Source organism: Hippoglossus hippoglossus, chromosome 9, assembly GCF_009819705.1.
Source record: "Hippoglossus hippoglossus isolate fHipHip1 chromosome 9, fHipHip1.pri, whole genome shotgun sequence".
Lineage (NCBI taxonomy): Eukaryota > Metazoa > Chordata > Actinopteri > Pleuronectiformes > Pleuronectidae > Hippoglossus > Hippoglossus hippoglossus.
The window spans coordinates 650,619-663,306 of record NC_047159.1 but is presented as its reverse complement, the minus strand read 5'-3'; the positions used below and the strand labels follow the sequence as shown (position 1 = coordinate 663,306).

General features: G+C 45.8%; 1 protein-coding gene across 3 annotated transcripts in view; it reads left to right on the top strand.

The window, feature by feature from the left end:
- The window catches only part of adam9 (ADAM metallopeptidase domain 9), a 23,975-nt gene extending 12,190 nt beyond the window's left edge, over nt 1-11,785 (top strand). Inside the window, exons 6-25 of one of the 3 annotated variants that reach the window (XR_004615047.1) lie at nt 1,833-2,034; nt 2,111-2,176; nt 2,390-2,461; nt 3,243-3,412; nt 3,542-3,623; nt 3,801-3,934; nt 4,860-5,031; nt 5,134-5,226; nt 5,824-5,928; nt 6,020-6,110; nt 6,516-6,621; nt 6,750-6,933; nt 7,011-7,091; nt 7,166-7,271; nt 7,461-7,608; nt 8,281-8,383; nt 9,145-9,174; nt 10,104-10,162; nt 10,500-10,646; nt 10,689-11,049. Coding sequence is in view for 2 of the 3 variants with exons in the window: in XM_034596635.1 (XP_034452526.1) it covers nt 1,833-2,034; nt 2,111-2,176; nt 2,390-2,461; nt 3,243-3,412; nt 3,542-3,623; nt 3,801-3,934; nt 4,860-5,031; nt 5,134-5,226; nt 5,824-5,928; nt 6,020-6,110; nt 6,516-6,621; nt 6,750-6,933; nt 7,011-7,091; nt 7,166-7,271; nt 7,461-7,608; nt 8,281-8,383; nt 9,145-9,174; nt 10,104-10,162; nt 10,500-10,569 (2,074 nt within the window). In the remaining variant the exon portion in view is untranslated. Of the gene's footprint in view, nt 1-1,832; nt 2,035-2,110; nt 2,177-2,389; nt 2,462-3,242; nt 3,413-3,541; nt 3,624-3,800; nt 3,935-4,859; nt 5,032-5,133; nt 5,227-5,823; nt 5,929-6,019; nt 6,111-6,515; nt 6,622-6,749; nt 6,934-7,010; nt 7,092-7,165; nt 7,272-7,460; nt 7,609-8,280; nt 8,384-9,144; nt 9,175-10,103; nt 10,163-10,499 lie in introns of all 3 variants that reach the window. The other 2 variants (XM_034596635.1, XM_034596636.1) reach the window with 2 other exon arrangements.
- Nucleotides 11,786-12,688: the final 903 nt, after the last annotated feature.

Sequence of the window (12,688 nt, the reverse complement as noted above, 5' to 3'; positions counted from 1 at the left end):
CACACGTCTTAAGTCCTCATAGGTCAGTGTGTGTTGACATGTTTCACCAAAATATAAAAAACCTGCTCAGTTCTTTTCAGGGTCTTCATCCCAGTTGGATGATGTCATGTCTTTTTAGAATCACAGTTAATCATGTTTGTTTGTTTTGAACAGCTCCTCTGAACATCTGGATAAAAAACATTCAACATCAAGACTAATGTTTAACTCTTCATTCATTACACTGGTTCTGATTTATCATCGATGCATTTGAAATGACATATATTATACTGTAAACATTCAGTGCGACAGTGTAAACATTCAGTGTGACAGTGTAAACATACAGTGCGACAGTGTAAACATTCAGTGTGACAGTGTAAACATTCAGTGCCACAGTGTAAACATTCAGTGTGACAGTGTAAACATACAGTGCGACAGTGTAAACATTCAGTGCCACAGTGTAAACATTCAGTGCCACAGTGTAAACATTCAGTGTGACAGTGTAAACATTCAGTGTGACAGTGTAAACATTCAGTGCGACAGTGTAAACATTCAGTGCCACAGTGTAAACATTCAGTGCCACAGTGTAAACATTCAGTGCCACAGTGTAAACATTCAGTGCCACAGTGTAAACATTCAGTGTGACAGTGTAAACATTCAGTGTGACAGTGTAAACATTCAGTGCCACAGTGTAAACATTCAGTGCCACAGTGTAAACATTCAGTGTGACAGTGTAAACATTCAGTGCGACAGTGTAAACATTCAGTGCCACAGTGTAAACATTCAGTGTGACAGTGTAAACATTCAGTGCGACAGTGTAAACATTCAGTGCCACAGTGTAAACATTCAGTGCGACAGTGTAAACATTCAGTGCCACAGTGTAAACATTCAGTGCCACAGTGTAAACATTCAGTGCGACAGTGTAAACATTCAGTGCGACAGTGTAAACATTCAGTGCCACAGTGTAAACATTCAGTGTGACAGTGTAAACATTCAGTGCCACAGTGTAAACATTCAGTGCCACAGTGTAAACATTCAGTGTGACAGTGTAAACATTCAGTGCCACAGTGTAAACATTCAGTGCCACAGTGTAAACATTCAGTGCGACAGTGTAAACATTCAATGCCACAGTGTAAACATTCAGTGTGACAGTGTAAACATTCAGTGTGACAGTGTAAACATTCAGTGCCACAGTGTAAACATTCAGTGCGACAGTGTAAACATTCAATGCCACAGTGTAAACATTCAGTGTGACAGTGTAAACATTCAATGCCACAGTGTAAACATTCAGTGTGACAGTGTAAACATTCAGTGTGACAGTGTAAACATTCAGTGCCACAGTGTAAACATTCAGTGCCACAGTGTAAACATTCAGTGCCACAGTGTAAACATTCAGTGTGACAGTGTAAACATTCAGTGCCACAGTGTAAACATTCAGTGCCACAGTGTAAACATTCAGTGCGACAGTGTAAACATTCAATGCCACAGTGTAAACATTCAGTGTGACAGTGTAAACATTCAGTGTGACAGTGTAAACATTCAGTGCCACAGTGTAAACATTCAGTGTGACAGTGTAAACATTCAGTGCGACAGTGTAAACATTCAGTGCGACAGTGTAAACATTCAATGCCACAGTGTAAACATTCAGTGTGACAGTGTAAACATTCAGTGTGACAGTGTAAACATTCAGTGCCACAGTGTAAACATTCAGTGCCACAGTGTAAACATTCAGTGCCACAGTGTAAACATTCAGTGTGACAGTGTAAACATTCAGTGCCACAGTGTAAACATTCAGTGTGACAGTGTAAACATTCAATGCGATAATTGATGTGTGTTTTTTCTGTATCTTTCTTCAGAGGAGTGTTACATCTCACAGGCGACAGTTATGGTATTGAGCCCTTAGACTCCGCCCCTGAACAGCACCTGGTGTACCGCCTGCAGGATGTGACATCACAGCCCCATGGTTGTGGAACGCCACACAAGGATCACGCCGACAGCAACGCCACAGACCATGCTCAACACGAACCAGAGGAAATCCACCACGGACAACACAGCAGAGTGGGTTGACACACACACAAAAACTGCAATGCTTCATAATTTGTGAATAAAATCATGAAGGAACGTTTTGTTCCAGGTGAAGCGAGCTGTTCTTCATCAGACTCACTATGTGGAGCTGCTGCTGGTGGTCGACAACGACAGGGTGAGACACACACACGTTATGGAGAATGTTGTTTGTGTTACACAGAGTTAGTTTCCCCACGTGCACATCAACGTTCAGGAGCCTGTACTGTGAGGATCTGTTGTTACCATGGTAATGAAGCTGGTAAATCACCATGGTAACTGATGCTGAAACCAAGAAAGAGAAACCATAAACAGAAGGTAAAAACACGTTTCTCTCGTTCTCTCTCTTCAGTACAACTTTATGCACAAAAATGACACAGCAGTGAGGGAGGAGATGATTCATCTGGCCAACTACATAGACAGTGTAAGTACACACACACACACACACTGATACACACACACACACACACAACCAACCACACACACACACACACACACATATTTAAGACGTTTTCAGACCTGAGCTCCAGGTGGAATCCAGAGACTCGTCTCCAGAGCTTCTCCAGAGTTTGTGTTTCACAGCTGAACAACACAGCAGCAGGTTTTCTGCACAGACTCGTTCACAGCATCAGATCCTCCTCATGGTTCAGGTGAGAGGGGGGGCAGCCGGGTGCAGCAGACAGAGACAGGAAGTGACGTGTGACCTCTGCTGCAGAGGTCATGTGATCATGTTGACATCACCTGACACCGTCTCAGCTCTGATCACCACAAACTCTCTTCACATCTTCGTCTGTGTCTTCATCGTGTGTGTCAGCACTTCTTCACCAGAGGTTTGTTTTAGTTTCTTCATGTTTGTGTCCCGTGTTAGAAGCTCCCCCCCCCCCACTCAGTGAATCAGTGGAGGATCCTCTGCTGTGTTCACACTGCTCCTGGACTTAGACTTTATACAGGAGCTCAGGAGGAGGAAGACAAACTGAGTCTGATCCTCCAGAGAAGATCCAGAGAACTGAGGAGCTCAGTCTGAAGCAGCTGTAGAGATCCAAAGTTGCACAAATAAACCAACACCCAGATACACAATAACACACACACACACTGACAAAGCTGCAAGGTTGTATAGTCAGAGCTGATGCAACAGCAGTTCTGATAATTAAATAAAAAATAAAAGTTTCCTTAGCAACAAAAATAGTATGTGTGTGTGTGTTCAGATCTACATGCAGCTGAACGTCCGAGTGGTCCTGGTTGGTCTGGAGATCTGGTCGCAGCAGAACCTAATCAGCACTGAAGGGGGCGCTGGAGAAGTTCTGGGTCGCTTCACCCAGTGGAGAGAGAGAGAGCTGGTTTCTCGCAGACGCCACGACTCGGCACAACTCATCCTGTCAGTGCACACACACACACACACACACACACACACACACACACACACACACACACACACTATCTGAAAACAAATTAAAACAAACACACTGTCTGATGATGGCGTTGACGATGATGTCGTCTCATACAGGAAGCGGACTTTTGGAGGAACAGCTGGGATGGCGTTCGTGTCCACCGTCTGCTCCAGAAGTCACGGAGGCGGGATCAACGCGGTACGTTGCTGTCTTCTCATTGGCAGAGCCACCTGTCTGTCTCATCAGTGACTAAAGAGTTGTTTATAGTCTCCATACGTATCCTTGCACGCCACAATTGCCATAACTTCCAGTGTTAGCAGAAACAACTTCATGCTGTGTTTACTGTCTCTCTCTCTCTCTCTCTCGCTCGCTCAGTTCACCAATAACAACCTTCCCTCGTTCGCCTCCATCGTGGCTCATGAGCTCGGTCACAACCTCGGGATGAACCATGACGACGGGCGCTCCTGCACCTGCCCAGTGAACGCCTGCATCATGAACTCTGGAGCCACGTAAGACACACACACACACACACACACACACACACACACACACACACACACACACACACACACACACACACACACACTATTTGCCTCCTCACCTCCTCTCCTCTCCTCTCCTCTCCTCCTCCATCTCTCCTCTCCTCTCCTCCTCCTCTCCTCTCCTCTCCTCTCCTCCTCCTCCTCTCCTCCCCTCTCCTCCCCTCCTCTCCTCTCCTCACCTCTCCTCCCCTCTCCTCTCCTCCTCTCCTCTCCTCTCCTCTCCTCTCATCTCCTCCCCTCCTCTCCTCTCCTCTCCTCACCTCTCCTCCCCTCTCCTCTCCTCCCCTCCTCCCTCTCCTCCCCTCTCCTCTCCTCCTCTCCTCCCTCTCCTCTCCTCTCCTCTCCTCTCCTCTCCTCTCCTCCTCCTCCTCCTCCTCCTCTCCTCTCCTCTCCTCCTCTCCTCTCCTCTCCTCTCCTCTCCTCCTCTCCTCTCCTCTCCTCTCCTCCTCCTCTCCTCTCCTCCTCCTCTCCTCTCCTCCCCTCCTCCCCTCCTCTCCTCTCTTCCTCCTCTCCTCTCCTCTCCTCTCCTCCTCCTCCTCCTCCTCCTCTCCTCTCCTCTCCCCTCCTCTCCTCTCCTCTCCTCTCCTCTCCTCTCCTCTCCTCTCCTCTCCTCCTCTCCTCCTCTCCTCTCCTCTCCTCTCCTCCTCCTCTCCTCTCCTCTCCTCTCCTCCCCTCCTCTCCTCTCTCCTCTCCTCTCCTCTCCTCTCCTCCTCTTCTCTCCTCTCCTCCTCTCCTCTCCTCTCCTCTCCTCTCCTCCCCTCCTCCCCTCCTCTCCTCTCTTCCTCCTCTCCTCTCCTCCTCTCCTCTCCTCTCCCCTCCTCTCCTCTCCTCTCCTCTCCTCTCCTCTCCTCTCCTCCTCTCCTCCTCCTCCTCTTCCTCCTTCTGTCTGCAGAGGATCCAGAAACTTCAGCAGCTGCAGTGCAGATGATTTTGAGAAGATGATCTTGTTGACGGGGGGGACGTGTCTCCTGAACGTCCCGCGGCCTGACGAGGCCTACAGCGCCCCCTACTGTGGGAACAGACTAGTGGACGTGGGAGAGGAGTGTGACTGTGGATCCCAGAAGGTCATTTTTTATCTGAAAACACGAACATGAAATTACAAATAAAAGATTGTTGTGGTCCCATGGAGAAGGTTGAACATTGTGTGTGTGTGTGTGTGTGTGTAGGAGTGTGAGGAGGACCCCTGCTGTGAGTATCAGACATGTAGGCTGAAGTCTGGAGCTCAGTGTGCTTATGGAGAATGCTGCTCTAACTGTCAGGTAAACACCAGCAGCACTGTCTTATCATCAATAATCAATACATCAACCTGCTGTAAGTGTCAGTAACATCTCAGGCTGCACCCACATGTTTCATTTTAAAACTAAATCCACCTCCGCTCAGACGAACATTATACAGGAACTGTTACTGACAGGAAGTGTTAGAAACAGGAACTGTTACTGACAGGAAGTGTTAGAAACAGGAAGTGTTACTGACAGGAAGTGTTAGCTTTGTGTTCACCGCTGGTCGTCGAGTCATGTGACTGATGAGAACCAATCAGGAAGAGAACGTGTCATCGTTTACTAAAGTCTCAGTTTCTGTTCAGACTGAAACTCAAACCCAGAGTTTTCAAACTGACACGAGACCAGTTTACACAAGTCTCTGATCCAGAGGCTGGAAACTCCTGGGGGCGTAACCATGGCAACAGTGATGAGGTTCAAAACTAGAAACATCAGTGTTGATGTGGCCTCTGTCTATCAGGATGTTTGTAGTAAAACTGGTGACAAACTTCAGTGTGTAGCTTAACACTGTGTGTGTGTGTGTGTGTGTGTGTGTGTGTGTGTGTGTGTGTGTGTGTGTGTGTGTCTGTGTGTGTGTAGTACCTACCGGGAGGAACAGTGTGTCGTTCCAGCACAGATGAGTGTGATCTCCCAGAGTTCTGTAACGGCTCCTCGTTGTTCTGTCAGAGTGACGTCTTCGTCCAGGTGAGACCTGAGGATCAAACCTACAGGAACTTTACTGAGGTATAAATTAAATATATTATTATTAATTACTGAGTGTGTGTGTGTGTTACAGAACGGACAGGCCTGCAGGAACCAGCAGGCCTATTGTTACAATGGGAAGTGTCAACACTATGATGGACAGTGTCAGGCCATATTCGGATCCAGTACGTATCTGTTTACACCACAGACTGTAAATAAAGATGGACGACATTACGCTCCTGAAAAGTGAAACAAAATCATCTGGATCACCCCCTGGTGGCTGGCTGCAGTATAGGTCATAAACCATAAACTCCTCCATGTTAGCAGATGGGACATGTCTTTAGTTACAGTCAGTGGTTCATATTGTTTACACTCTGTTAATGTCCAAGACGATGAGAGACCTTCTCTCTCCTCCTCATCTTTGTCCTCCACCTCTGCCTTCTCTTTTTCTTCCTCTTCTTCCTCCTCCTCCTTCTTCTTCTTCTACCTCCACCTCATCTTTGTCCTCCACCTTCTCTTTTTCTTCCTCTTCCTGCTCCTCCTCTACCTCCCTTTCTTCCTCCTGTTCTTCCTCTTCTCCTCTTCCTCAGAGGCGAAGGCTGCTCCAGAAATCTGTTTTAAAGACGTCAACAGTAAAGGCGACCGCTTTGGAAACTGTGGCTACCACAACTACGGTTACAAGAAGTGTGAGAGCAGGTATCAAACACACACACACACACACACACACACACACACACACACACACACACACACACACACACACACACACACACACACACTGAGATGTCTCCACAGCCTTGTGATGCTCATGTCCGTCTCCATAGAAACGCTCTATGTGGGAAGCTGCAGTGCTCCAACGTTCAGACGGTGACGGTGTTTGGCATCGAACCATCGATCATCAGCACGCCGATCGGCGGCGCCAAGTGTTATGGAGTGGACTTCATGCTGGGATCAGACGTCCCTGATCCCGGGATGGTGAGCGAAGGAACCAAGTGTGGAGACGACAAGGTGAGAAGGGGAAGGAAGAGGGGGAGGGAGGGAGACAGGAAAGAGATGTTAATGTCTTCTTCTTCTGTGGTGTTCAGGTGTGTATGAACTTCGAATGTCGAAGCGCCGACGTCATGAACTTCGACTGTGACGTGGGGAAAAAATGTCACGGACAGGGGGTGAGACACGTCCACCTGTCTACGTGCTCATGAGGTGTCTGTATCCCACACTGACCTGTCTCTGTCTCTGTCAGGTGTGTAACAGTAACAAGAACTGTCACTGCGAGGACAGCTGGGCTCCTCCCTTCTGTGAGGTCAAAGGTTACGGAGGCAGCGTGGACAGTGGACCCACATGGAACGGTACACTTACCTTTAGACGCCACACGACCTGACCCCAGCACTCGTTACCTCATCTGTGAATAGCACAGCAACCAATCAGGGCCCAGATTCTGTGTAGAACAGAATGAAAAGTCATTTCTCAGTAATTCAGTCACAGATATTTCACAATTGAAGTTCCTGTTGAACTGAACATGACTTTGTCCTCCTCAGATAAAGACACGTCCCTCAGAGACGGCCTGCTCGTCTTCTTCTTCCTTGTCCTCCCTCTGCTCGCTCTGGGTGCGTTTGTTTTCCTGCGCAAGAACGAGCTGCTGCAACGACTCGGGCTGAGCCGCAGGAAAAGGTCGCAGGGATACCGGTGAGTGTGAATACGACAACTCACACACACACACTCACACACACACACACACACACACACACACACACACACACACACACACATTCGTGACAAAGAGATGAAATCTGAATTCTCACCAAAAAAAAACGTTACATGTCTTGTTGTCACATAAACTGCTGACATCACTTCCTGTCATCTGTGCTGCCAACAGCTGCTTGTGGGGCGTTCAAGGACACTCAGACATTTATGAAGCACTGATACTTGCATTTAGAGGGATCAATACGAATTGGAGAACTTGCTCTCGACAGCAGGACGACTTGTATTAAATGTCACTGATGCTGCATCAGTGTCAGACATCACCTGTGATGTGTTCATGCACAGATCACGTTGCAGATATTACCTAGAAATAAATAAAAAGAAAGGAGTGACATGAATATGAATATTTATTTATTACGCTTTATTTTAACTGACGATTTGTGGATGGTAGCTTCTGTCGATTCGTTTTTTTAGGGGAAAACACTACGATCGGTCTAACTTTTCTTCTTTTGGTCGTTTTCCGTAGACTGTAAATAAAGATGGACGATGCGTCTCCACAAAAGTTGCTGATTCATGTGATTCAACCTCAGCAACAAAAGTTGCTGAGGTTGAATCACATGTTTTCATTGTTAATGTTTGGTCACTTCCTGTCTTCAGACCCGACGGTGCAGCTACAGACAATCCCATCAGGGGACCTCCGCCCAGAGCGCAGCCTCCATCTGTTGCCCGGGGCAACGCCAGCAACATCGTCAAAGAGGGGGTGAGTTTAGCGGCTGCAGCCGAGCAGGTGTGTCGGTGTGTGTGTTGTACTCTGGGGCTGGGATGTATCGTGCAGCCTGCTCTTGCTTCTCCAGGATTACCAACCCTAGCTTTAAGATACTGATGAGTGAATAAACCTGTAGATCATTTATCTAATCTTTAGATGTTTAGTTCACTGTTGTTTAGTTACCTTTCCACTGCCTGTGTGTCCCAGTGGTGTAGTGGTGCCTGGAGAAGTAAATAACCTGCCGAGCATCATTGTAGTGGCATGAGGTCGTTCCTGCTGAAATGTTTGTTTGGTATTTGCTTCATGTTGGAATTTCATTCGAGGCCGAACTTCTACTTAGTTTTTTGAATGCGTTCACAGGAAGACAAACACAGACATGACCCGCTCTACTCTGCCTATGATTGGCTTACTCTGATATTCTTATCCTAACTAACCAATCACCACTCCTCATACCTAAACCAACCAACCTAACCAAGAAAAGGCTACGGATACCAACCAATCAGAGGCAGAGTAAGGCAGATGATGCTGTCCTAGGAAAAATGGCTTGCAGGACAATACTGAATGATGTGTTTGCTGTATACCGGCGTGCACGCTGCACTACGCCACTGGTCCCAACTAATCCATCACCCATCAACCGTCTCACTGCAGAGACTCTGGATCTTCATGTTTGTTTCTGACGTGAATGTTTCATAAGAACTCATTAAAGTTAATGCACTAACGAGTCCTAACATGCTCTGCTCTGTCTCCATGTGAAGCACCACGCTCAGCTCCTGCCCCCACAGGAGGTAAAATACTCTGATTACTACTCACACTGAACCAACACTAACAGTAAAGATCATAAACCCTCCTCCTCCAGGTTAGCAGATGGGACATGAACCAGACATAAAAGTCAAAGTAGACGTTCAATAAATGTTTGTCAAAGATGGTTTCTGTCATTTCAGGTCGTTCTTATCTCACTGACCAACAGTTTGGTTTGAATCAGTTATTTGATGATATTAAAACAGGCTGAGACGTCATGATTGACAGCTGAGACTGACTCAGGATTGGTTTAGAACATGTATGGGCGGGACCTTGATCCTTCCATCACTACTGCACAGACTCTGACTGTAAATGACGCCAGCACCACAAGATGGCAGTGTTCGTATCTGAGATATTTCAGTGAAGACATGTCGTCCACTTTATCATTTTAACTTTAACATTCACTTAATTTGGTCTGACCTGGTTTTAAGTGTCTCTGATTTTTACCCTGATGGAAAAGTGCTGAATTGTTTTATCTTTGGTTCGACTCCCATCAAGTCAACTTATCTCTCAAAAACATCCTGTCAGTAAAATAATGTTATGGACGAGCTCATGTCATCAGTTCTCATTTTAAAATATGAAGGTTTTCACCACCTGTGGGTTTTAAAGACTGATTCAGACGTTGGTAGATCAAAGTCTTTCAGTTTGACTGTTTGACTGTTCTGAGGCCAAATAAGAAAATGAAATCTTTTTCCTACTTGTTGAGGTTAAGAACAGAGGACGTGTCACCTTGTTAAAGCCTCTGAGACAAACTGGGATTTGTGAATATGGGCTTTACAAATACAATTTGATTGATTGATTGATATATAATAAAGTGATGTTACAATTTCTTAGTAAAACTAAACTCAGTATATAGCTGATCATTTAAAATGAATAAATAACAATAACTTTGAAAATGTTCTTTGTGTGTGATCAGGCGTTGGAGAACAGCAGGACGGCTCCATCTTACGCTCTGAGGCCTCCTCCTCCTCCTCTGTAAGAACAACAGAGCTCAACTCTTTCCTGTTCATTTCCTCAATAGAGATTTTTTTATCAGCCATAATATTTTTACCATCCAAGGTAGACTCACCACAAGCTAACTGGACCTAGAGGTTTAACCTAGATGTTTCCTCTAGGATAACTCCAAGCTAACTTTGCAGCAGTGAGCTGTTCGCGTGGGTCCATCAGAGATAAAATCCACTTTTCAGCAGCTTAAACTCTGAATTCCATGTTTGTAGTTTGTTAAACACGTTTGTAGAAGCAGGAAAGTCAAAAGGAGATTTTATGGTTTTAGCGTCAGAGGTGTTGACTTGTCGTTTTATTTCTTCCTCAGAAAACCAAAACCTTCTGCTGCATCACAGCCTCTGGTGCCTCAAAGACCCGCCCCTGCTCCACCTGTTTAACCAATCAAGGGGCCCGGACCACCTGGATGGCGCCTGTCTTCTTCTTTTTCTTCAACCCCTGTCCCTGTCCTTTTCGGAGCTGGTTACCTAGCAACAGCCAGGAAATGATTTTGTAGCTAAGACAGCAGCTGACGGCCGGACTAGGAAATGGCTGATCAGGAAACTGGACCCAGTCAGACTGGACGAACAGGAAGCAGCTACTGCCCCCTACAGTCTTTCTTTGGCCTCTTTCTTTCTTTGAAGTTTAAAAACTGCTTCAGGTGAAACATCATCTGTAAAAATCCATCCAATCACATTTCCTGAACCGTCACAATTAATAATCCACTGATCACACAGCTTCTGTCTGGAAGCAAGCTAGCTAACTAGCTGTTAGCTCAAATAGTTGTTCAAAACATTTTAATGTTTCCAACGTATCGCTTCAAATTGAGAAACATTTAAAAATATATTATGTAGCTAAATACATGATATCATGCTACCACATGCTAACATGTAGCTAAATACATGATATCATGCTACCACATGCTAACATGTAGCTAAATACATGATATCATGCTACCACATGCTAACATGTAGCTAAATACATGATATCATGCTACCACATGCTAAGTAATGATTCAAAAAGCTGAAGGGTGAGCTGCCTCACTCTGAAGACAGATTGGTGCTGTCACCCCCCCTCTGCTCAGCACTGTCATAGGAATGTAACACACCCCTGCTGCTGTGGTGCAGGTGCACTTGGTCTCCACCACTCAGCTCCACCCGGCTCTCAGATCACGGTATGCAACAGTGTCCGAGCTCTACTCCTCTGGGTTTCAGTCCCTCTCCTTCAGATCTGGATGTGGATCTGGATCTGGACCTAGATGTGGATCTGGATCTGGACCTATGTGCTTGTTAAGTCACAAAGGAAATGTACACACTGAAGCACTGTTGAACTGATCTCTGGGATGTTCTGGATCATCTGACATCGCTCAGATGATCTGTCGCTGTTTCCTACAGGAAACCTGACATGTGAGCGACTTGTTCACTTTCAGATCATTATATCGTTGTCATCTTGGTTAATCAGGCGGGAGTAACCAACCAATCAGGAACCTTGTCACTGAAAGGGAATGGAATTAGAATTTATTTTATCTGAAACAGTTTTGAGACAATTTCAGATGAAAGACGTCACTGATAATGTTACTCCTTTATTTAATGGATATATGTATTCTGTCCAATATAATGGACCAAATATTCCAGTAACATTTTGGGAAATTTGTAGGGGTCCTAACCCCCCCCCCCCCCCCCCCGTAAATTACAACCTAGGACATGGTTATTTTAGGGATTTTCTAAATTTAGTATTCAACTTTTCTGTTTGGTTTGGATCCATGTTCAAAGAACATGTGCCATACTGGATCTCAGATTTGAATGATGTTCACACATGAATTTTCAGGTAGAGTTGATTGAGGATTCAGTTTGAAGCTGGAACATCCCAGAGTGAAGAGGTCTGACCGTGTTGACGTGTCTTTAAGGTGGAAATGATGCCTCAACTCATAAAGGTCCTGGAAACGTGTGGACTTCCTGTCTCTGCCGCCTTAACACGGAGGTCTGGACTGATCCTTTAGTTTCTCTGTTGTTGTGAATGCACAGCGGCCTCCATCACAGTCCCTCAACTTCCTCCTGCTCTGACACTGTCACTCTAACCAGGGATCTTTACGCCACAGGAAACGAACTTCCTGTGACTCTGAGTGTCGTCACTTTGCAATGAATGAACCTGTCTGCACTGTGTCATGTGAGGATTATTTGATCTGCTTTAGTATGTTTTTGATTTGCACAGACACAAGGAGCTGACGCAGGATTAAGTCAGTTACTCACAGGGCTAATTTTGTGTTTGATTGTTTTGTTGCTAAAAGAAAGTGAACGAGATCACAGTTTCCTCCTGAAGTCGATTCCTGAGAAAGAGAGAAACCTGTGGAGAACAGAGTGAAGTTATTTAGAGACATGAGAGCAGCTGAAGTCAAAGTTCAAGACAGCCTCAGGTTACAGATGGTAAACAGATTCAGCTGCTGCTTCTCAGTTTAAATATAACAAAGCTCGTGCAGATTCAAACCAAGAGACTGTTTCCTCCTGCTCAACACACACTCAC